Raw genomic sequence first — 24,909 nt, forward strand, 5'->3', positions numbered from 1 at the left:
TTATTCAGCAACTAAAAAATATACACAAGGGACAATAGCTTATTTTTTCTGTATTTTTCAAAATTTGACCTTCTTCCCGTTGAAGAACCCAGTTTCAAATATGAAAAGGGCACTTGTTTCTACAGTAACTGTGTACAACTTGCTCAGTTCCAAGTACTGTATTTGTTTATTGTTACTGGTGCTGTTCTTATATCTCCAGTTGTTGAGGAACTTCTCTGTTCTTGGAATTACAACTAAGTTGTTCTTTCTGATTCTATTTCCCCATAAAGTTCAGCTAGCTTCTTAAACTCAGGCCCCCAGTCTCCAAGGTAATTATAATCCTGGTCAGAATGTGTTGTAGCTGAATCCAAAGAGCTGATAGAGCCAGCTTCTGATCTATGACCCTCATAGGCGTATGTCTGTAGGGAGTCATATGGAGGCACACTGGGGTCCAGATCAGCCTCTGCCAGTCTTTGTTTAATGAATTCCTGAACATCTATACTGTCAAGGCTTGAAGAGGGCTGATGCCTGGGCACAGGTTTCACTTCAGGACGAATATCCCTCCGATATTTTAGCTCCTCAGCGGCTGATGGATTTCGCAATGCTGTGATATCAAATGCTTCAGTGTCTTCTTCTCCACCACCCTCATCATCATATGTGACAACATTTTCCCGGACGTCTTCCTCTGAAATGATCAAGGGCTCCTTCTTGCTGCGTCTTAGGGTGATGAAAAGGACCACAATTGCTAAAGAGAAAACTGCAGATATTAGATTAGGTTTAAAATTTACATTTGAAGTAAGCAGATCAATGTTACAGAAATAATAGATACCAAATCATGAATACAGAGGTATAATGCTTTTATGCTAATATTGGTATTCTGACATTATTAAGCTGGCCTTGAACTGTAGTTCCAAAAGTATCATTAGGTTAGGTGCATGTTTGTAATAACGGGTCCCCAAAGTTTCCAAATTTTGAAAGAGCTTAGTTATAGCTCTAAGGGAGCAATGCCTTTGTTGTGTAATTTTTTACATGAAGACAAATTACTGTATGCCTGGAAAGCACCCCTGAAATCTATACTGGCAAATTTTCAGGCAGTATCTTGCTGAAGTGCAAAAGGTACGGACATACAACCAAGGGAAAAATTAAGATTGATATAGTGAATCTACAAACTTCCAGTACAGTCTGGTCTTCCCAAGGGTCAATAAAAAGCACTTTTATTGTGTATGCTTGCTTTGTAGGAATTGTTGAGGTTTCTTGAACCAATAATGAAATCCACAGAAGAACCTCATAAAGGACATAAAAAGGGATAATATACTTTCAGTTAAATGAGAAGTGAGATTTTTCAGAAATATTGTTAAGGGCTTTCAACGGTTCATTAAAATCAATATTCACTGTGTATTTGTGAAGTCCATTTTTTTCCCTTATAAATATGTACTATTGTATGATAAAAGATAAATTATAAACTAAATGCATTACTGTACATTTTAAAATGCCCTGTAAGAAACACTAATTCTGAAGTAATCTGTCATGAAAGTAGTCTTTAGAAAACATAAAGACTTCAAAAGAAAACCCTCAAAATCCCCTACTGTGTGAGTCAGAGTGTAAATCTATTATTTCTTGCCACCTCTATTAGAATGCAGAAAGGCACATGAATAGTACAGGGATATGTTGCATCAAGTTGTGACTCTGCCAAAAAGAATATTAATTAATGGGTAACATTCAAACTAGCCTGGGCAAAAGAAAAAGAAAAATCAAGGGAAAATGTAATTCCAAGGACATTTATCTGATGGAGTCATCTTATTGTCTCACATGTCCTTTGCCCCTGGGGATTCTGTTGTGCATTGCTATCAGCTCATCCCATAAAGGTAATTAAGAAATGGCTTTTGTACAGTGCTAATGGTGCTTCTTACAGTGTAATGTATTTCAAAAAGCTTTCCTCATCTCATTTCAATAATTTTTCAAATGGTTCTAGACATACAATTTGAGTCAGTGTTTTTTTGAAATCTTTCCAAATTAGAGAAAAAAAATATCTGCACTGCTAATTATTTGTTAATCTCTGAAAAAAATATTTCTGCTAGATCCTAGATATTCATGGATCTACTTTAGAGGGTTTTTTTCCTAATAATTTTAGCTCAACCTTTTCCCTCCTAATCACATCTATGTGTTTCTAATTACCTCCTACTACCAGGCAGCCTTTGGTTTAAAAACATATCATATTAAAACTTCTGTCCTGTCACATCCACAGAGCTAGAGGAAGGACAGCAGGTCTTAACACTGAAAATGGCTTACCAAGAAGAATGACGACACAGAGTAGGATTGCAATTAGAGCTCCTGTGCTCAAGCCAGCAGAGGAGAGGAAAGCTTCAGCATGGCAAGTCCTCACGCGTCCATCTCTTTCACATGCGCAAACCCTAATGGTGAGAGTGCTGCTGCTACTGAGAGGAGGCGTTCCACCATCAGAAATCAAAACTGGGAGGTGATAGATATCTTGAGTGGTTCGACTGTATCTCCTTCGTCTTGTTAGGATACTGGCTGTGTTATCTACAATATTAAAACCAGAACATCATTGTCATAAACGAAAAGTGTTACTGACGGTTTGTTTCCCATGTAATAGAAGCATCAGGTATCTTCAAACTGGACAGTCCTAATCTGTGAAAATGTATAATTTAGAATTAAAAGTTGGCAGAAAGCATACTTGTGGCCAATGGAGGAAAACAGGGAAGCAGGAGAGAGCAGCTAGCATTAAATAAGATAAATAAGATAATTTAAGCTCATATACATGTCTTAAGAGTCCAAATGAACTTTGGTATATACTCTGGGCCCACTTTGCAAACATTTTAATCCCATGTTGGCAGTATATGGACATCTGTAAATGGGAATATGTGGAATTATTCCACAACATAAACTCTTTTCCATTCTCAGAATAATGTTAAAATGTCTTTAGTAAAGTCAGAGTAAGACTTTCATATTTCATTGCTTGTGATAGGTTTCATAACTCAAGTGATCTTTCAGAAAATATCTGAAAGGACAGTGGTCAAAACCTCATGCTGTGGGAAGGTCAGGATGAAGAAGGAGTTGAAGGGAAAGAGATTAAATATTAGAGGCTCTAAACCTGGTAAAGGTTATAGAAAAGCAGGGGAAGGAGAGAGAAAGTGATATAAAATTTTGTCACCTTTATGTCACCTACAGGTCCATCTGGCATATATTACAGTCAATAAGAATACTAATGTTTAATTCATGCACAGTGCCAGAGTATCTGGGGGCACTAATTTAAGACCAAGGCTCCACAAGTATAAAAAAATAAGCTTCCATTTATGCTGCTTCAACTCCAGGAAGCTAAGGGGCATAAAGAGAGTGCAGGGGAAGAAATGCTACAGTAATATATGGATATATTGTAGTGTTGTATGCCTAACACTTCATTTCAGTTTGTTTCTACCACTATAAAACTACTGGCACTTGTACAAGAGCCCTCAGATAACCCAAGCAAAACTAAAGATAGTGAGAAATTAGAGACAGGAAGAGTTGCTCAGAGAAGGCAATAGGGACTGGGAAATGAGAAGAGAGTTATTGGAAGAAAAGAGCTTTCCTCTCCTACTACTTGCACATGCATAGCAATCATATAGATTTCAAACTGCAGAGTTCTCAGTTTCAAAATTTTTAACGAACAACATGGGGTGATAGATGCAAAAATACAGTATGTCTGCTGGGTTCTTCCTCCCTTTTTACTTGCAACTATAGTTACACCATTAAATGCATTCCTCATAATAATAAGGAAAAAAATGAAGTCCATGGAGCTACACGAAAATCTTGTGCAACATTACAGCTACCGTGGCATCTTTTAGGCCATAGGACTGATTATTGCCCATGTGTATACATGAACTGGTAGGGGAAGAGGGGCTAGCTTCTGTTCAGCTGGATGCAAACTGTTTACCAGATGGCAATTCCTTACGCCGTATCTTCTGTCAAGCCCTGTGGCAGATCTTAAAGCATTTCTTTTAAATTATTTCACTCTACATATTGCTTTTGCCTATCACTTGATAGTGGTACTGGGGAAAGCTGGGATTATAGCCCCATCAGAATCATACTGTAACACAATACATTTGGTAACAGGTTTCACACGAGAGATTCAGATGAGGTAGGAAGTATTACCCTTGCTCAAGATCTCAAAGAAACTATGTGACTGAGCCAAGAACTGAGCATCCGGTTCCACTGCATTCATGTTTTGTTAGACTTTCTTCTGTACCCTACCTATCTTCTTGGAAAGCTCCAGTATGCTGAGTTAGTTAGGAACTCTGTAAGTTTTGTTCTTTTCATTTCCAGTGGAAGTAAAAAGTGATTTTATTCTGCAATTGGCCCCTGAAGTCCTCTTCTAGCTTATGTCAAGGTACATTTTTGAGGACTCAAACCTGAAGTTCATGATAGCTTTCTCTTCAGAGGCATGACAGCAGCCACTTAAAATGACATTTGTATTCATTCCATTTACAGCACCTTACTAAAACCAAAATGAGAGGAATAGACAATTCTTCTATCTAAAACAATCAGACAAAGAACAACACTGTCACACTGCGGAAATCATATTTGAATATAAGTTATAAAATACTTTTCGCAGAACACACTCTGTTGCTTGCTAAGTTGCCAGACACTGTGTGCACCCTCGCAACCCCCTCAAAATACAAGCATGTTTTCAATAATCCACAAAAGAAGTCCAAAACAGGTGTGATGATAAGATACACAGTAAATCTGCGTTTGCATTTGACACAGGGTTGTGGAAGTGATTCTACAATCTAAGGTGTATTAAATGCAAGAAATACTACTTTCATTCTTGTAACAGTTCTGTTAAGCCTTAGCTCTTCTACATACTGCTAAATCTGGGCCTGTGAAACCTTATAAAAATATATTGTGGTGTGCTCAATAATGCTGAGATTTTTCATTATTTATTGTTAAGAAATAAATGATTTCTATATTATTCTGCAATTAGTTTATGTAGCAAATTGTTTTGTGTTATAATTGTGTTACCTGGCTGAGACAAAGCTAGATATCACTGAAATTCAGACTACTTTTCCAGTATGAAGAAAATTCACCCCTATAGCCACATAAGCAGCGGCCTTAAGTCCATAATTATAGACTGCACACACCCATGAAACTTTCTAGGCTCTGCTAGTTTAATTCTAAAACACATGGAAGATTCACAAGTCTGATTTACCAAGATTTGGACCAGCTTATTCTTTGAGACATTCATGGCCTTCTACTTTTAATTAAATGCAATATATGAACACTCTCAATAGTTTTTTTTTTTAATTACTCATAAGACAAGGAGATAATCTTAAGGAACCTTAAGGAATCTTAAAATTACAAACAGATAGGCTACCTGTATGATTTTTTAATTTTTTAACATACGTGTTCATTTAATCAGAAGTTAAAATAAGCAGCTGTTTTATCTTTCTGCTACTTATGTTGCAAAAAATACTTTGCTCTTTCTTTTCCCCCCAAGCCCTGCCCATTTGCCACTCTCTCTATTTTTTATGCCAGACTATCAGGTCCTAACTTCCCTAATGTTGCTGGAGGACACAGATAACACCTTCAGTGGTTCACAAAGGGAAAATTAGTAGAGAATATAAAGTGAGTGTCAGTTTGTCTGTCTATCAGCTGCCAAAGTACTGGCAGACTGACCTTTAGATATAGCCAAAGAACAGAAATAAACCAACATCTCTGTGATTAGCAAGCAATTTCAAACTTATAAAAATAAGTTAAGGTTCTCAGTACATATACAAGGTGATGACTGCTGCTCCTGCCTTTCTATTTTCAGCAAAAATATTCATCATCACCTCCACCATATGCCTGAACAACTCTGATGATTTTCTAGTTGTTCAACATCCAATTTATAATTGGTTCCCTTCTTTGAAGTGCAACTTATTATAGCATATTAAGAGAGCTCATCTCTACCATTTTCTTTTTATCTCTTGCACTTGCTGGCTGTTAAACAAGGCAAGACTGGACAATAAGTTTGAACTCTGGACAACAGCTAAATGTCAGCACCCTCCCTGGTGTGCCTTTGAGCCAGCTGAAACTCTCTCAAATATCCAACCGCAGTTTGAGTAAGAGTATACACCAGGAATCCCTTCCAACCTGCAGTATGGGCAGGAGTGCATCAGGTTTGTCTCCCTCCCCTTTAAATAGTGCTCCAACACTATTCTAACAGCCTGCAGACCTTAAGCATCCCTAAATGCCCTTGCGCCATAGTTCCTGCAGCACGAACCCTCCGTTTCATGCTGTGCTAACGCTGCTCTGCTGGGCCGTGCTACTGCTTGCACATTATTTCATAAACTTGGAACAGAAAAAGAACTGATAATAATGATATCTCAGCACCACATGGGGCCCAAAGGAGATAAAAGGCCAAGTGCTATGTAGTAACTATGGAGTTACTAGGCCTCAGTGCTGAGAACAGTCCCAGTCCCGTTTTTCTTTGTAGCTTGTCGTTCTTTTTTTTTTTTTTTTTTTTTTCCCTCAGCACTTATGTTGAGACAAAAAAACAAAGTCTAACTATTACTAGTCACCCAGAAATCCCACTGAGGTCATTAGAGAAGTGTAACACTCCCATATGCACTTTTTAGGCTGTGCACTTATCAAAATGAAGAGAAAGCAATTTCAAAGATACAGAGTCCTAAGGAGAATTATATTTCATGGTACAACTAAATGAGAAGATGATAATCACAAAACAAAGTTATCTAGAAATAATACACTAAAAAACTAAGGATATGTTCAAGGACTCAGTTTGAAATGTAATTTCCTGTTGGTAACAAGTGATACCATATCCATGAGCTAAGCATTAATATTAACATCTACCATGTCTCTCATCCCCAAAGAAAGAAATCCTCCTATCTTATACACCCAACTCCTGAAGGTGATGATAGCAAGTGCTATTACTGATAACAAGAATAAAGCTTTATTTCTGCTTAATGTTTTATTTCTGTTGTTACATTTTCTATAAACTTGAAACATTTCAATTCAGCTATCTTGTCTGTATAAGTAAGAAAATCCCATAAAATTCGGTTCACATGAATCTTCCCAGGCCAATGTTTTATTTCTGTTGTTACATTTTCTATAAACTTGAAACATTTCAATTCAGCTATCTTGTCTGTATAAGTAAGAAAATCCCATAAAATTCGGTTCACATGAATCTTCCCAGGCCAATACTCATGGAAGACCCAGTATTCAAATCTTAGCAGAAAAACATAACCTCCTCCATTCCTCCCCTGACATAAATCTAACATAGAACAAGTGATCCGGTATCACTATACACCTATAGAAGCAGGGATGAAAATGTAGGCTGAAAAGAAAAACATCATATACCTAATATAATGAAGAAAAACTGAGCAGGAAACATTTAAGTCACAGATGACTTTTGTAGCAACCTAGCCGTAATGAAAGAATTTAAGCACAAAAGATTATTGGCAAAGCTGCAGAGGAAAGAACACGAGATGTGCACATTGATATGTTATTAGCATAACTGTGGACAGACGGGAAAAATATTGTGAGAACAAAAATCAAAACTATAAGAAAAAAATCAACTTGACAAACTGGACAGTTCTAAGGAAACAGAGAAGAAATCTTGAAAGAGCTGTATTTAAAACATGCATACTATGTGTATGGGACAATTTGGCCCATGAAACTTACATTTTTATGTTGCATGTTACAAATAAAAACTGGAAAAAATAAGATTTTTTTTTCTTGTAAGGTTTTGACATTGTAGAAGTAAATAATAACATAAGACAATCTTAAGTAAAGATGTAGCTGGAATCAAATTTTCTTCATATACAGATGGGGTGAAAATTAATTGGTTCATAGTTAATCTGTGGTATTTGTATTCTCCAAGTAATAACTAGAGTTCTGTAGAAACAGACTTTTCATTACATGCACAGAGGAGATTTTGTAACATACACAACTATAAACATTCTCAAAGAAACTGTGTAAAACTTCTTCAATACAATTTCACAAATTTGTAAACAAGTAAAAAGCATGGTCATAAGCTTTTGGGTACTAGCATGGAATGTGCCTGTTCCATTATGATCAAAATTTCTAATTCTCGCTATTATAATAATAAGAGTTACATATAGTATGTATGTCTGTGTGTAAATAATGGAAAAGAATCCTAGCTCTCATGTGGTGTTCTTCCAAATTAAATCCTTTAAAATATTTTACAAATGAGATCACGACTATTTTTACAGAGAGGGACACAGGCTAAGACCTTTTGAAAGTCACTGACAACCAAGCATAGTGGCCAATGACCAAAACTAATGACATTGGCATAAAATAGAAATCATGTCTCTCATGTCCTAATCAGAGTTCTATGCTTGAGGACAATAGAAGGGTATGCCAGCAAAATGAATAGGTAATAAAAGTTTAGCCACATTGAAGTTCCAACTTCATCCTAACAGTTACTTTGATGTGTTTTAACTTTGTATGCTTTAATTAAATTGTTTGCTTTCTTCATTAAAAACTGTTGGAGAACCCATTGAGAGAGGAAGCAAAAGGAGAACAATTTTTAAGACAAGAAACAGCATTAAATAAAAAAATTCAACAAACTGTCAAAGCTAAAGACAGCTGAATACAAAGGCAGATTCTGATGACCTAGGAAAGGGTTTACTGAGGGAAATTAAAAAAGGAAAAAAAAAAACACTATGCTATATCAACAAAGCTAGTTTGAGAGAGAGGAGGATAATGGATGGCCAAGTTTCTTTGACATCTGCAAACACAGCAGATAGGGAAGACAGGTGTATAGAAGAGCAACAATAGCATTAGATAAGAGCTAGAGGTGTGATTCTTCCAGGCCCAGAAGGAAAGCTCTTTTTATCTCTCAATAGATTTAAACCGAAAATTTCATCTCTGAGAAGTATGATAAGAAGTAGGACTTGCTGGAGATTAAAATATTGGCTGCTATGGGAAAATTAACAGCTCCAACGTAGGTCAAAAATTTATCACATTCCCTGGGCTGTATGTTGCCCCAGTTCATGATTGTTAAACTTTCTCACATTTGGGCTTTCCTCTGCAAACATGACAAGTTAGAATTCAAGATTTAGCTCAGCTGGGTTTGAGATTACATATAGGAAATTCTGCATGGCTTTAATGCACCAGCTCTTCACTCTCTGAAGATGAGCTAATCTACGAAGCCAGACTGCAAACTGTACAAAAGCTGTTATCACATTTCTCTTTTCCATCATCTCTGCTATTTTATATTGCACTCCTGAACTAAGAAAAGAAATGAAGGAAAATAAAAGTAGCAGAGATGCAATGACAACATCATGGAAGGTGACTACTGGAGGACTTTGGAGGACACTAATTTTTTTATTATTCACAAATTGAGAATTCTTTTGACACATTATACATTACAGGCAGGCAAAAGAGAAATGGATGCAAAAAAAAACCCTGTTTATAGCTTTAGGCATGTTTTAATTTGCTTCTTAGCTCTGCTTAAATCAGTGATTCAACTTTTATACATTTTCTGAAAAGTCGTAATTAACTAAAATCAAAACAAAATGTATTGGAGTGATTTGCATGTCATATTTCTAAAGTGAGAATTTTTTTTTCCTGGGGGACAACATTGAAAAACATTTCTGTTTCATTTTTTTAATGATAACTCTAGGAAGTATTTTTTTCTTTTGTGCTAGTTTCAAAGCTATTGCCAATGAGCTTTCTTTCTAGCTCAGCAGGTAGCAAAAATGCAAAGCGATATAGCAGACTTTGGGGGCCTGAAACATAGTTATTTGCTTATGGGTTGGTTTGTGAAACACCAACAGGTAGCACCACTAGAAATGAACATAAGATCCTATACAGCATGCACTAACTTGTCCTTCTGATCAACCCTGTATTCAATTTTTTTAGTCAAAAAAGGATCAAAGATGTTCACAATCTTGAGAAAGATAAATGTTTCCTTCTACAGTAGCCATCTTATGCTTCCTTATTTCTAGAAAGCCAAGTTTTCTAGTAGTTACTACACAGGGCTTTTAAGCTGGTTTCTGTCATTTGTATTTACAAAACCCCCTCTCTTTTATTTCCACCTTTTGATTCTGCAATATCTAATCAAATTGGTGTACAACTTGCTTACATTCACCATGTATAATGTTAACTCTGCATTTCTCAAACATCAGTCAATTTTCTATTTTCTGCGAAATTCTCCTACAGTTGTAACTTATGTTCTTTACAGGATAATACTTCATTGACAGAGCACTAGTAACTTGCAATACCATGTAAGATGAGAAAGCATGCCACTTTTTGATGTAAACAAAGGCAGGAACTATGTAGTTTTTTCCTATTTATGTTTGACTGAAAGGCGGAATTCAAGCCCTGGCCTCTTTTAATGCCATTTCAGATGCCCTAGAGCAGCTAAGACTCTGAATGAAGATCTTCTATCTTGCATATTTATTTGCAACTTTAAAGGCCTCAAGTTCACTTCTCTGCCAGACTTCTAGTGCATTATGGTGGGAGATGAGTATCAGAGATATGTATAAGAGAAAAAACAGAAACATCCTTAAGGAAATTCATGCTGGGATGGGGTGAACTGCTCTCTGAAGGTTGTTCTCTCCCTAAATAATAGCAAACACAAGGTAAAACTGATTATTTTATGACTCAATTTCCATCTGTAAAATGGAAAAAAATGTTAATTTGGTTTTAAAGAGATGCTACTGAATCCAAATAGATTTGCTCTAGATTTTATATAAAAGCAGATCTCTATTTCTGTAGATACTAAAATATCCTATGGCATAATATTAACCAAAAAGAATGTGGAAAGGGATAGTATTAGAAAATTAGTCTACTTTTGTTCTAGTTTAAGAACCTGTTTATTTTCAGAAGTCAGCAGTCTCAAGTTATGACTGTAAGGGTATGTATAAATTACTGGCACAGCTGCGTGAACTTGTAGAACCTCTGCACCAAAACTTATAGTCCAGGAAATCTGCAAGAGTCATTGGAGCATCCAATACAAACTATATGTCTTATGGAAGGAAAAAAAAAACAAAAAAAACCCAAAACAAAACAAAACAAAAAAAAACACCCAGCCAATCAAACAAACAAACAATCTCCCAGCAAAATCCTGTTTTACAGGGTTTAAAGATCTTGGATCCCTTGAACCTAAGTTAACTCTCCTCTGGAGGTTCAATTGTTTGCCAACTGCCTGAAGAGTACACTGTAACTTTTGCAGATCTCTAGCAGGTAACAAAATAGGCAGAAAGAGGGAATGAATTTCTTAAACTCAGAAAGAGAGAAAGAAAGAAAGAGGGAGAGGGAGAGAAAGAGAGATCATACACCTGTGTATCTCTATATATTGCTTCAGTCTTCACTGCTAAGGGCAGCCCTCAGGCATCCCAGAGCCTGGACGTGAGGGAAAAAGTCCAGAGAAGGGAAGACTTTCCTTTGGTTGAGGAGGAAAGGATTAGAGACCTTCTGCGCAGGCTAGACATCCACAAATCCATGGGCCCAGATGGGATGCACCCACGGGTACTGAGGGAGCTGACGGACATTGTTGCCAGGGCGCTCTCCATCATCTTTGAAAGGTCCTGGAGAACAGGAGAGGTGCCTGAGGACTGGAAGAAAGCCAGTGCCACTGCAGTCTTCAAGAAGGGCAAGGAAGAGGACCCAGGCAACTATGAGCTGGTTAGCCTCACCTCCATACCTGGAAAGATGATGGAACAGCTCATTCTGGATGTCATCTCCAGAGATATGGAGAAAAAAGAAAGTGATCAGGAGTTGCCAGCATGGATGCAGCAAGGGGAAATCCTGCTTAACCAATCTGAGAGCCTTGTGTGTTGGAATGACTGGCTGGGTAGATGAGGGGAGAGCAGTGGACGTTGTGTACGTTGACTTCAGCAAGACTTTGGACACTGTCTCCCCTAACATCGTCCTAGATAAGCTCAGGAAGTGTGGGTTAGAGGAGTGGACAGTGAGGTGGATTGAGAACTGGCTGAAAGGCAGAGCTCAGAGGGTTGGCATCAGTGGCGTGGAGTCTAGTTGGAGGCCTGTGGCTAGTGGTGTCCCCCAAGGCTCAGTACTGGCTCCCATCCTGTTCAACTTACTCATCAGTGACCTGGAGGAGGCGACAGAGTGCCTCCTCAGCAAGTTTGCAGATGATACCAAGCTGGGAGAAGTGGCTGACACACCTGAGGGCTGTGCTGCCATTCAGAGAGACCTGGACAGGCTGGAGAGCTGGGTGGATGGAAACCTCCAGAAGTTTGACAAGGGCAAGTGCAGAGTCCTGCACCTAGAGAAAAATAACCCTAGGCACCAGGACAAGCTGGGGGCTGACCTGCTGGAGAGCAGCTCTGCAGAGAAGGACCTGGGAGTGCTGGTGGATGACAGGTTGACCATGAGCCAGCAGTATGCCCTTGTGGCCAGGAAGGCAAATGGTCTCCTGGGCTGCATTAGGAAGAGTGTTACCAGCAGGTGGAGAGAGGTGATCCTATCACTCTACTTAGCCCTGGGGAGGCCTCATCTCAAGTACTGTGTCCAGTTCTGAGCTCCCCCGTATAAGAGAAACATGGAGCTACTGGAGAGAGTCCAGCGAAGGGCTACAAGGATGATCAGAGGGCTGGAGCACCTGCCCTATGAGGAACAGCTGCGAGAGCTGGGCCTCTTCAGCCTGGGGAAGAGAAGACTGAGGGGGGATCTTACCAATATGTACAAGTACCTGAAGGGAGGGTGTCAAGGGGATGAGAACAAACTCTTTCCAGTTGTCCTGTGTGACAGGACAAGAGGCAGTGGGCAGAAACTGAAGCACAGGAAGTTCTGCCTGCACGTGAGGGGGAATTTCTTCCCTGTGAGAGTGACAGGGCACTGGACCAGGCTGCCCAGAGAGGTTGTGGAGTCTCCTTCTCTGGAGATCTTCAAGATCTGGACTCAACCCTGTCTACCATGCTCTAGGTGACCTTGCTGAGCGGGGAGGTTGGACTAGATGATCTCCAGAGGTCCCTTCCAACCTTACTGATTCTATGATTCCAACATTTGGGGATATCTTTTCCATCAAACTAACAAATTTTGACAAATATATCAACCTTTCCTTAAACATCTGGAAAAAAAACATGGTTCTTCTAGGATAAAAAAAGGTATGATTTTAAAATTCAGCACTTTCAAACAGCTCTTTTATGAATAGGTTCTTTCATCTTTCTTCTGATTCCAGATGGAAGGTTCTTTTAGTCTATACTGCCCCGGTAGGTTTTAAATGGGACATCCAATAGCACATATGTTTGATTAAACTAAACCTGTTATATTTAAGACATCACACACACACACACACGTGCATATGTAGAAACACAAACATACACATAGCTCCTCCCTACACTTATATATATATATATATATATATTTATATATATACACACACATATACACTGAAAAGGTTTCAAAATTATCTATAGTAACAGCTCTAAAAACAAAGTGAGAAGAACACAGCCAACAATGAACTGAAATATGTAGCTTTTGAACTGTAGTATAAAAGCACCTCCAAATTAAATGTATTTGGCTGCTTAGGTGTTAATTGAAATTGCAATATTTTGCTGAACAAAATAAATTGCCAATAGCCTTGTTTTTCATTAAAAAGTCATTGTAAGTACAATTCCCAAGCAAACAAAAAGGATCTTACCTGGGTCTGCTTTCTAGAACAGTGTAATTCAGGTTCTTAATAACTTAATAATGCATTAATAACTTAATACATTTTCTTTATATGATAAAGAAATTTTATTACTGCTCTTGTTCTATCCTGGTTACATGTGTATGGATACCACAAATTTTCTTTCATACTCTTAAGCCTTTGCTTTCTTTAAAGATTGTTTTGTCAGTATATAAAATCCTCAAACCTCAACCAGAATCAAAGAACTTACTACGAGATAAGAATGAGCCATCAGGGGAAAAAGTATCTTAATCTGTCTTTTACAATTTTATTTAAATTCTTAAAAAAACAAGAGAATCGCAAAGGTGATCCAAGTAAATCTTTGGTTTGCCCAGACTGCATATTTGATATAGCCCTGTGGCTGTTTCCCACCCTACATTACCGTGGGGGTTGTGCATTATGATGGTGTATATCCAAAGACTGGAGCTTTAATATTGTGGATTATTACCAAGTAAAGGCACAAGCTCAGGCTCAAGAGCTATAGGCTTAACTAGTCATAGGAACAGTTATCTGGACTGATCCTTTAACATTGCTTTCCTCTGCTAAAGTCACAGAATATTATTGACGAGAGCCATTAGAATCATAGAACGGTTGAGAAGTCACCCAGACCAGGCTGCACAAGACTGTACCCACTTTGATTTTGAATATCTCCAAGGATGGAGAATCCACAACCTCTCTGGGCAATTTGTTTAACTGCTCAGTCACCCTCAAAGTTAAGAAGTTTTTCCTCACGCTCAGATGAAACTTCCTGTATTTCAGTTCATGCTTCTTGCCTCTTGAACTAAAAAGAGTCTTCTTTACACCCTCCCATCAGGTACTTATACACATTGATAAGATCTCCTCTTAATCTTCTCTTCTCCAGGCGGAACAGTCCCAACTCTCTCAGCCTTTCCTCATAACAGAGATGTTCTAGTTCCTCAGTCATCTTAGTAGCCCTTTGCTGGACGTGCTCCAGCAGCTCCATGTCTCTCTTGTAGTGCAGAGACCAGCACTGGACACAATACTCCAGGTGTGCCCTCACTAAAGCTGAGTAGAGGGGAAGGATCACCTCCCTCGACCTGGTGGCAATGCTCTGCCTAATGCACCCCAGGATGCCCTTAGTTGCCTTTGCCACATGGGCATATTGCTGGCTCATAGTCAACTTGTTGTCTACCAAGAAACCCAGGTCCTTCTCTGCAGAGAGATTCTCCTGCTAGTTGGCATCCAATATGTACCAGTGCGTGGAGCTAATCCTCCCCAGGTACAGGACTAGCATTTCCCTTTGTTGTTCTTCTTTGCCCATCTCTCCAGTCTGTTGAAGTCCCTCCAAATGGTAGCACAGTCCTCTACTGTATCAGTCATGCCTCCTAGTTTTGTATTGTCTGCAACCTTGTTGAGGGTGCATTTTGTCCCATCACTCAAGTCATTAATGAATAAGGTGAAAACGACCAGACTAAGAACTGACCCTGGAGCACATTGCTAGTTACAGTTCTCCAACTGGACTTTCAGCCACTGATCACAAGCCTCAAAGCTTGGTCATTCAGCCAGTTTTCTGTCCACCTCACTGCCTGCTTATTTGTACAAGCCTATGAGGATGTTACTGGAGACAGTGTTCAAAGTCTTACTGATGAACTATGTAAATCATACATAGACCAGGTTTATACAAACTGCTACAGTCTATTGTTTTAGGTAATTGTTGTAGTTTTTTTTTTTGTTTGTTTGTTTGTTTAAAAAACATAGTAAATAAAACAAAACACTCTAAGAATCTTAGCTGTTACATATTATATACAGAATTATTCCATCCAGAAGGAAAACTTGCAGCTATTACATATTAAGACCGTTCTCGTCTTTTTTTCTTTTTAACAGCTGATCTTCAAACCTACGTTTTCTCAGAAGTGGAAACTTGCAACAGACATAAGAAATGACTCTTTTCCTCATCATCTCTTATCTACTTCCAAGACTAGAAAGTAACTGAAATTCTATTTCTGAATAGGAATACATGACAAATACGAAAGTCATAAATGCCAGAAAAATGGAATTGGAAATGCACTTTACAAGCGTTTCACTCATATTTTACATATAGATTGTATCACAAAGAAAATATCTTAATAAAAGACAATGTTTAAACAACACAATCCAAGGGTCATGTGTTGAGTAAAATAGTGCCAATTCTTTAAACTTTAAGGAGTTTTCCAGTTGTTTGCTAAGTTAAACTTTTTGCTTTTTCAGTTAAATTGTCTTTATGTTAATTATAGGAGAACATTGGAAATTACATTTCTAGAGTCTTGGTAAATATAGTAGTTTTACAGAAGATCCTACAGAAAGTGCATACTTTTGTATCTCTTTAGGTGGAACATAGTTCCTCGTAGATGATGAAGTTAATGCTTTTTAGTCATTGCAAGATGTCAGATGGTATTTCATGGACCTACTGCAAAAACGTAACTGTAAAATAAATTCCAAATTTTTCTCTACATCTACAAACACCTTCTCCCCCCTTCCCCCTCCATGCATACATACATAAAAAACAAGATGAAAGCAATAGATGAGCATTTAAAGGCTCAGGCTGCAAAATGAAAACCATAGGGCAATACCCAACAAGATGTCAAGGTTTGTTTTGGTATTTTGGAAAGGTTATAGATGGTTCTTTTATTTAAGAAATGTTCAAAAAGACTTGGCTAGGTGACTCTGAAGGCACTCTTCCCTCTGGGCCTCTTTGCTATGATTTTCTTACTGAGTCTTTTTAGGTATACTTTGTTAGGGAGGACATGATACATTATCACCCAGGAAGCATTGGTGGATATATTCTTGATATTAAACTAGTAAGAGTAAGTAGGAATTAAACCTCTTATGATCCTTAAATTCTTAGTTTTTCCTTTAAGGAGGGCAATAAACTTTACTGTATCTACTCAGTGTTATTCACCTAAAAATGGACCAAAATGCCAGCATATTTTCATTAACTATTTTTTAAAGACATTGCTCAAAGTATGAAAAAAAATGATGTATAAATGCTAAAGTAAGATGTATATAAAAAGGGAAGGGAACATGTAATTATTCACAGTTTGCAAAATTTTGTATATATACCGCGTCCCTAAAATCAGTCAGTTCAATGATGAGAGATTATAGTTTTACTCTTCTGTCAAGAAATATGTGGAAATTGATCTGTTCAACAAAACATCCCCCAAAAACACACTCATTTCTTACAGATTAATAGCTTTGATTTACCTTCATTGTCCCTTAGAGTAAAGTTAGGATTCAAAGAAAGCCCTTCATCAAGAGAAAAATGGAATCTTGCCCCATTTGCAGAGTTATCTTTGTCAGTTGCACTGATAGTCTGAATTACCTGAAATAAAAATCAAGAGTGAATGTGTTGAAATTTGAACTTGACCCAAATATTACCTGACCTCAGCAGGATTTTCAGACTTAGCTTACTGTAATTTTCTACTTGACTTCTGCCACATTCAACCTATGAAATGACTGGCCCATTAGCCTGATTTCTCTAGCATGAAATATTTTAGGAATCCTATTGCAAAGCTAGATAAAAGCATCTAAAACATCTATAGTTTCTGACATTCTAATATGGTCAAGGCCTTGGTACAGAGATTTTCATCATCTGCATTGCTTCCTGGTGACTTTCAGAATTACAATTGTGCCTAAACATGTACTTTTACAGGACCAAGATTGAGCCTGAACAGGGTAGGTCTATGCAGAGCATCATTTGCTAGCCACCCCAATAATTAGATGCACTTTAATATTGGTAAAGAGAAAATAATAACCAAAATGACCAACACATAATACCAGCTCACCATTTAAGATTTCTGCTAGGAATCAACTTTAAACTGTCAGAGAAGAGAACACGAGGAACAGAAGCCACTACTGGTTTGCCTCAAAAGAATAGAATTAGATGTAGCAACCATGTACTGGAGAGGCACTTTGAAAGGTAAGACCTCTACCTTTCAAAGCCCTAATGATTTTTGAATTTTGATTTCAACCACAAATGAGCTGAGCTTTTCAAATGTATGACCAAGCAATGTTTCTGCCTCTGCTTTTATATTCACTCTGGGCATGGAAGTTGGAGTGCCAAAGTAGAATTTATAAAGGATGTTTTTGTGATATATCCAGTGAAGATAAAGTAGAGCATTGCACAGCGCTGACAGGGAAAAGCAGAAGGGGAAGGGAGAAGTGCTCTTCTCATGAGAATTTTTCTGTTCAGGGTTCAATTGCATTCTGTCTGGACCGAACCTGAAATCTAAACAGCGAAGGCTCATGCGGTCCTGACTGTTTTAAAACTAGCAAAAAACACACAATTCTCAACCTCAATTCACATACGAGAAGCAAAACAAAGAAAGTACATTTTGAAGCTAGTAAACTGCAGTGATTAGTCTACAGACTATATATGTCTGAAACTGTTAAGAAAGTTAACAAAATTGCTGATAATTATATTGCTGATAATTGCTGAGAATATTTTTGAAATTTGTCATGATACTTTTTTGTCTAGCCATAGCAGAATAAGATGATTTGAAACATGTATAATCTTAAAGTGTGAAAGGCATGGTAACCTTGGTAAAAACTTTTGGTAAAAGGTAAACATTCTGTATCAAATTTTGAAAAGGTCATGTATCTATAACTGAAACAACTAACATGTAAAACAAAAACATAAGATTATCTAACATATACCTATTTAGCTGATAACTTTGAGATGATAACAGATAGTTATCCAAAACGGATAGTTGAAAGAAGAATATTTTCAAGTGTATCAGTTTCTGTTATTGCTCAACTATGAAAAATACTGATAAATACTTTCAGTAGTTGTTTAAAATTCAGATCAGGGATCTTGGAAAAAAGACATGCATTTTATTAAATATTGTTTATAAATCTTCAGTATTGTTTATCAGTGAAAAATATGTCATTTTGCTATGCACTTTCAGCTTTTCTTTGACAATCTAGTAGATAAACTTTTGTCCTGTTTCCCTCTCTTACATAAAGTGTTCAGTGACATTTTACAGCATTTTGCTCCAGAAGCACGCCATTTTGCAAAAAAAATACCATTGATCAAGGCGTCAGTGCAGTCTATTAACTTTAAAATGTACTTGAAACTTTTCATAAAGGTTCATGTTTTCTAGGAAGAAGATTTTAAAGAAATTTATTCAGACAACTGAAACAAAAGTGTGCATCCTCTCAATATCAAAATGTACTGTTAACCCCTTCATAATAGGACAGCTACTTATTAGCCTTTTAATAGGCTAACCTTACCAAATCTGATTAAAATAAGAATGTAGACACAGACCCTCCACTTTGGTAAAGCTCATTAACAGCTATGAAGTGATGAAGACTTATGCTACATTTTTAAAGGTAAGTGATAACCAGAAAAGAAATAATCTCAAGAAAGGAGGACGGACGAATTGAATAGGAAGAAGAAGAAGTGTTAAATTCTACTCAGATCCGCTTCAGACTTGAATCAATAATTAAGTAAATTTACATGAAGAGGTTATAGCAGAGGCATAGGTGTACCTTGTCATAGATGGCATAGGCTTACCTAGATGCATAGGTCTAATCTTTGGCTATTGGTAATAACAGCACCCCAGACAGAGGTAGTTCATACTGGCAGCACAATATTTACGCACTGGGTTTCTGAAAAAGTCGTGTAGTTGTGTGTGTGTGTGTGTGTGTGTGTGTGTGTGTACACGTGTGTGTGTACACAACATGTATTAACTTATATTGGTGGTTACTGTCAGGGAAATTACATTTCACAACTATCACTTTTTTTATTATTATTCCTCTGAAAAACACCTGAAAAATATTATCAGTGGTGTGCTATAATGAAATATGACTAGTAAAGTTAATCATATATTTTAATAGTCTTATATACTCTGACAGGACAAACACTGAAGTTGGAAATATTCAGAAAACTAGCAAAAGTACACGCCTTCATTTTTCCAGATCACAGTATTTTAACTTTTTTATATCACCACTTGCTCTCCTTTTCTTAAAAATAATAAAACAAGTCACAACTGAAGCAGCAAAATAAAATTTAAATTAGAATTTTACCTTGTGAGAGACTGCAAAAATTGATTTTCCTCTACTGGCTAATGATTGATTTCATAATCATTCACAAAATATTCTGGATATTTATTAACAAAATTAGAATATTTCTACAACTCAGAGTTCTCCAACTCTGGATGCCACCTAAGATCAAACCACAGATGTTTAATCCACTTTAATATGTAATATCGACTAGACTTCATCTGGATACAGCATTTATTTTCTCAACAAGGTGACTGCTAAGAGAAAAAAACTATAACTTACTTAAATGTTGAATCTGACACGGATTTTCCTTTCGGAAATTTCCTTAGGGGCTTCATTTAAGTACATTTCCTTAAGTTTTATTGGCTTTTTTTTTAAAGTAAATAAATTGGAGGGAAAAGGATGAAGGAAAGAGAGGTTGTGAAATTAAATGATACTGTGATTTCTCTCCATAGATATTCCTCACAAAAATAAACAAGCAATAAAACACAAAAAGCTTTTCAAAAGCAACCAGTTTATTCTACACACAATAAATTCAAAGCAAGAGTTAAGTGCTAAGTTCTACGATAAGTGCTGATGGAAGGCAGCTAGTCTCCCTAGATTTCCTGAGGAGACAAATAAGAACTCTTAGAGGTCAGTTCAGGGCAGGAGCCCAGCCTGGATGCCTAATAACTTAATAACAAGCACTAGTCAAGCAGAAATGCCCTAAGGACCTACAGTATCTGATGGAATCTGTTCTTTAGTGGTGTATCTTCCAAATCATTCTCACACAATGATGGATAATTCAGAGTAAATAATGTCTTTTCAGTGATTAAGAATCATCCAGTTGGGCATACTTTTTAGCATATGGAACAGTTGTCTTATTCTGTAATTCTTGTTTTTCTGTCCCTCCTTAATGCTTATTGAACACTGTCATTTCCTTTCTTAAGCTAGACAGTAAGATTTTCTGAGCAAGAGCCATATACTTTTGTGATATTTTTTCTTTTTCTTTTCTTTTCTTTTCTTTTCTTTTCTTTTCTTTTCTTTTCTTTTCTTTTCTTTTCTTTTCTTTTCTTTTCTTTTCTTTTCTTTTCTTTTCTTTTCTTTTCTTTTTCTTTTTTTTTTCTTTTTTTCTTTTTTTCTTTTTTTCTTTTTTTCTTTTTTTCTTTTTTGTACTGCACTGGTATCACACTCTTCTCTGAAGCTTTGTTGTGCTATACAAATAAAATTTAGTATATGATGACACCAAGATGCTAATCCAGCTTCCTATCAACCTCCTGCTTATAGAGTCTTTCATGCTTTCATTAATCTTGGGTGTTAAACTGCAGTGCTGCAGAGGTCACAGAATCATTCATGCTAGGAACAGTAGCTCCGAAGACAAACACAATGCTAACACAAATCAGCAGCAAATACTATTACAATAAAACATGTTTGATCCTTTAAATATCTCTCTCGTAATGTTCCACAAACAAAAAACTACTTTTGGACAGTTAAAACTTTGCTAGTAAGAGGCATTAGAGACTCAAAAAATCTCAAGGCAAACAGAGCGTTTCCCAGCTAGCTTTGCTGTGTGTTTATTGAAGATATGCTTTAAGTTACATATTTTTAAAAAAATTATAATATGTTGATGACAATTGCAATTACTATTTAAAGAGAATTTCACATTTGTTAATAATTAGACTTTTATAAGTCTTCATTCTCTTATATTTGGCTTTATTTGAGCTATTCACAAAAGTTATTATTTTTGCTTTAATAAGCATATTAATGTGAGATATTCAGTTGATAAGACCAACTTAGATTTCAAAGGCTTTTGACAGGGCCTCTGAGTAAGAGCTCCTAAGAAAACTATATAGGTATAAGATAAGAGGGGAGATCCTTGATCTAATAATTGCTTACAGAGCAGGAAATAAGGTCTTTTCTGTAAATGATCTGTTCCCACATTGAAAGGCATTTCATAGAGATTTATGCTGGGCCACTTGCTGATCAGCATATTGTCTTGTAAAAGATTATGAATAAATTAGGTGACCAAGTCTACTTGTGATACAGAGTTATTCGAGGTAGAAAAAAGAAAGGCTGATAGTAAAGACCTAATACTCAGGAGCCAGGCCATACAAAGAGAGGTGAAATTCAGTATACGTAAATGGGAAGTCTCATTGTCACCAGTGATACTGTCATATTGCCTTCTTATAGATGTGGCATAAATAGAAACAAAATAATCAATCATCTCACTCATTGGGAGAAAAATAACTGTGAGAGTTACCTGACCAGGTTTTGCATTCTCACAGACAACTATCTCATACTCTCTGGTGAGCTCTGGAGGATTGTCATTGACATCCAGGATTCTAATGCCAACTGGAACATGGCTCACTAGCCCAGGGTTGTCTGTAAAATACACAAGGGTGTATTAAGCCTTTTGAAATATTCAATCATCAGCGACATCCTCAATCTAAACACATTTTCTTAACACAATTAATTCAATGAGAACTAAATACACCTGCAGAACTTTAGGTAGCAAGAACTTCACAATGATACTGTTTGCTGAGCTTCATTAACTGTTTTGAAAAAAAAAAAAGAGTAAAAAAGCATAATATGCATCTTAAGTCACTGTTTTATCAACAAAATACAAGTTACTCTGGAACTTAAGCGGAAGAAAGTTGTTGGAGTTTTTCCACATACTGTCATGCCCTATGTCAAAAATACAATCAAATGCTTTGTAATTAATGTAGAAGTATCATCACAGTGTTGAATAAAATCTAATAGTAAGCATCTTGTTTTCCTCAGTCCTTCAAATATTTTAGGAAATATAATAACAAGAAAATATAAATCCACAGCCATATATAAACCATCTTCCCAAGCCTGACTCCAGATTTCTTGCAAGTTATCAGGCTATTACACAGAGAAGCTAATGGGAGACTTGTTTTGGCTGCAAAAATTCAGGATCAGTGACAGAACATGAAGGTTTAACTAATGGTGTCTTAGGTTATAATCTGTACTTGTGTGACTATCAAAAAAGAGCTCCCCCTCAAAAAAACAGAATAAACATAATCTTTTCAATAAGAGTACACTTTACAGTCTAAAATGGGGGGAAAAAATCAGGTTTTCTTAATCTCCAGTCCTCTTGCTCCCACTACTATACATAAATTTTCATTTTGTTGAAAAATTACATATCAAGAACTTTTTATAATTAGCTTTTAAAAACATCTTCTAGAGTCCATATAAATATCAATCCATTTTCTACATGACAATTCTACTTTCGCCAATTAAGTGAAATGATGAATACAAGACAGTAAAGTCAATTCTAATACAATGAGGTGGAAGAACTGAGTCTTACAGATTGATGTTTTTAGTGTGTGTATGTCTGTGTATGTTCATGAGGAGAATAATAATAAAAAAGAAACACTAACAGTCCCTTGTTTTCCTGTTATTTTTGTCTTAATTAATCCACATCGTGTACCTGTCAAAGAAGGGTCATTTGTGAAATGCCTCTTTAGATTTGTTATGCCTTTGATGACTTCTGCTCAGAATTCTCAGAAACATTGATTAGATTAGGCAAGTATTTGACATCAAAGCTACCAACTAAAGAGCCTCCCACTGAAAGAATATATGACAATACATAAGTTTATTTTTAAAAAGTGACAGATTTAGCTTCTCTTCTTTTTATCTGGGATACTAGTCAAAGATCCTGAGGCCTAGTTCTTCTCAGATATTTCACATTCTCCCTCTGACTATTATCACGTTTGGCTGATGACTTTTACTCAGTTTTGGAACTTAGTCAGTTATCCCCTTAAGTAAAAAATGAGAATGGAATAGATATCAAAATAGCAGATAGAAAAAGAAGACTAGATTAGATAGGAACCTCTGTTCCCAATTAACATTAGTGTTAATTCAAAGTCAAATTCAAATTACATGAACACATTCAGAAGACAGTTATAGATTTGCAAATTTCATTTTTGTGCTTAAATCTTCCTTAAATGCTTGTATTTTCAGCTTGACCCAAGACTATGAATACCATTACAATATATCAACCAAGAAACTAAAGTAGGCTTTTCCCATTGTGCTCATGCAAGGCTAATGCCTATCATCTCTAGAAAATACCTTTAGCAGGAATCTTTGAAGAATGGAAAAATAACAGGAATATATGAAGTGGAGGTGATAAATAATGACACCTGGCTGTTCACTAAGCAATTGGAAGAAAAGAGACACTGACCTCTCTTTACTTTCATTACTGAATGGAGAAAAGGAAGTTTTTCTCCAGAAGATCCAGTTTTACATATAGAAAGTTGGGAGTACTAACAGGAAAAGGTGTTTGGCCCTGCCCTGGAAGTAGTTTATGAGGCTGTGCAGAACAGCACAAGCCATAAGAGAGAAAATTTTTCTTACTGCTCACTGGAATATAGCTAACAATCTCATTTAGCTAACTTCATCTGCCAGTGCAATCAGACAACACAATTACAATAATCCTCTAATAATAATTACAGGACCTGATCTCAAAAATAGCTGATAGTTGATCTAGAGATGATCTGTAGCACAAAGGAGCCTTATTCTGGACTTCTTCATGCCTTTTGCACACAGCCTGTGAAATACGCAAACTAGAAAGTGCTATAATTAAAGCAAGAAGGCAAAGCAGACCAAGGGGAAGCACGAGAAAGGACTGTACGAAGATGGAAGGTGGAGATCACAGTAATGATTAAGGAGGAATAAATCCATTTGGGAGTGGATTCATCAACTTCAGTGAGGAAAACGAAGATTTTGGCACTAGAAAAAGTCAGAAGAAGCTGTTGGCATAAAAAGTTGTGATTATCAGATAGTCATAAGATCACTGAAAAATTTTGTTTGGAATGGACCTCTGGAAGTAACTAGCTAGTCCTTGACTCAAAGCAGGGTCAGCTTCAAAGCTAGAAGGGGGTGTAATATATCTAAGAAGAAAAGAGTAAGAAAGCAGAAAGAGCACAGGACAGAGGATACCAGAGAGAATTAACTGTTCCATAAGTCTGGTGTATTTGGAATAGTTACTGGTGGAAAAAAATTCAAACATTTTACTCCAACAGATGACAAGAACAGGTAACTTACTTTCTTTCAGTACAGTATGTCAGACTCCTTTGCCCCACCTTGAACATCGACCTCTTGTAGGCCTGCCACTACTACAGAGGCACCTGTTTAACCCATGCTGAACTTGCATTTTTTTCACCTGCTGATTCAAAGAATTTACCTTTGTTTCTTCTGTAGCTGTTTTGCAGTACAAAGAACTCACATTTATCTTACCCTACCTTGCTAGTTCAAAACTATTCTTAATGCAC

At 36.7% G+C, this 24,909-nt stretch overlaps 1 protein-coding gene across 4 annotated transcripts in view; it reads right to left on the reverse strand.

The window, feature by feature from the left end:
* Positions 1-233: 233 nt before the first annotated feature.
* CDH18 (cadherin 18) overlaps positions 234-24,909 on the reverse strand; it is a 168,823-nt gene continuing 144,147 nt past the window's right edge. For 2 of the 4 annotated variants that reach the window (XM_062567997.1, XM_062567999.1), the window contains exons 8-11: positions 21,873-21,994; positions 16,835-16,952; positions 2,269-2,520; positions 234-724 (exon numbers count right to left, since the gene is read on the reverse strand). In XM_062567997.1, the coding sequence (XP_062423981.1) occupies positions 234-724; positions 2,269-2,520; positions 16,835-16,952; positions 21,873-21,994 (983 nt within the window). Of the gene's footprint in view, positions 737-2,268; positions 2,521-16,834; positions 16,953-21,860; positions 21,995-24,909 lie in introns of all 4 variants that reach the window. The other 2 variants (XM_062567996.1, XM_062567998.1) reach the window with 2 other exon arrangements.

Source organism: Rhea pennata, chromosome 2, assembly GCF_028389875.1.
Source record: "Rhea pennata isolate bPtePen1 chromosome 2, bPtePen1.pri, whole genome shotgun sequence".
Lineage (NCBI taxonomy): Eukaryota > Metazoa > Chordata > Aves > Rheiformes > Rheidae > Rhea > Rhea pennata.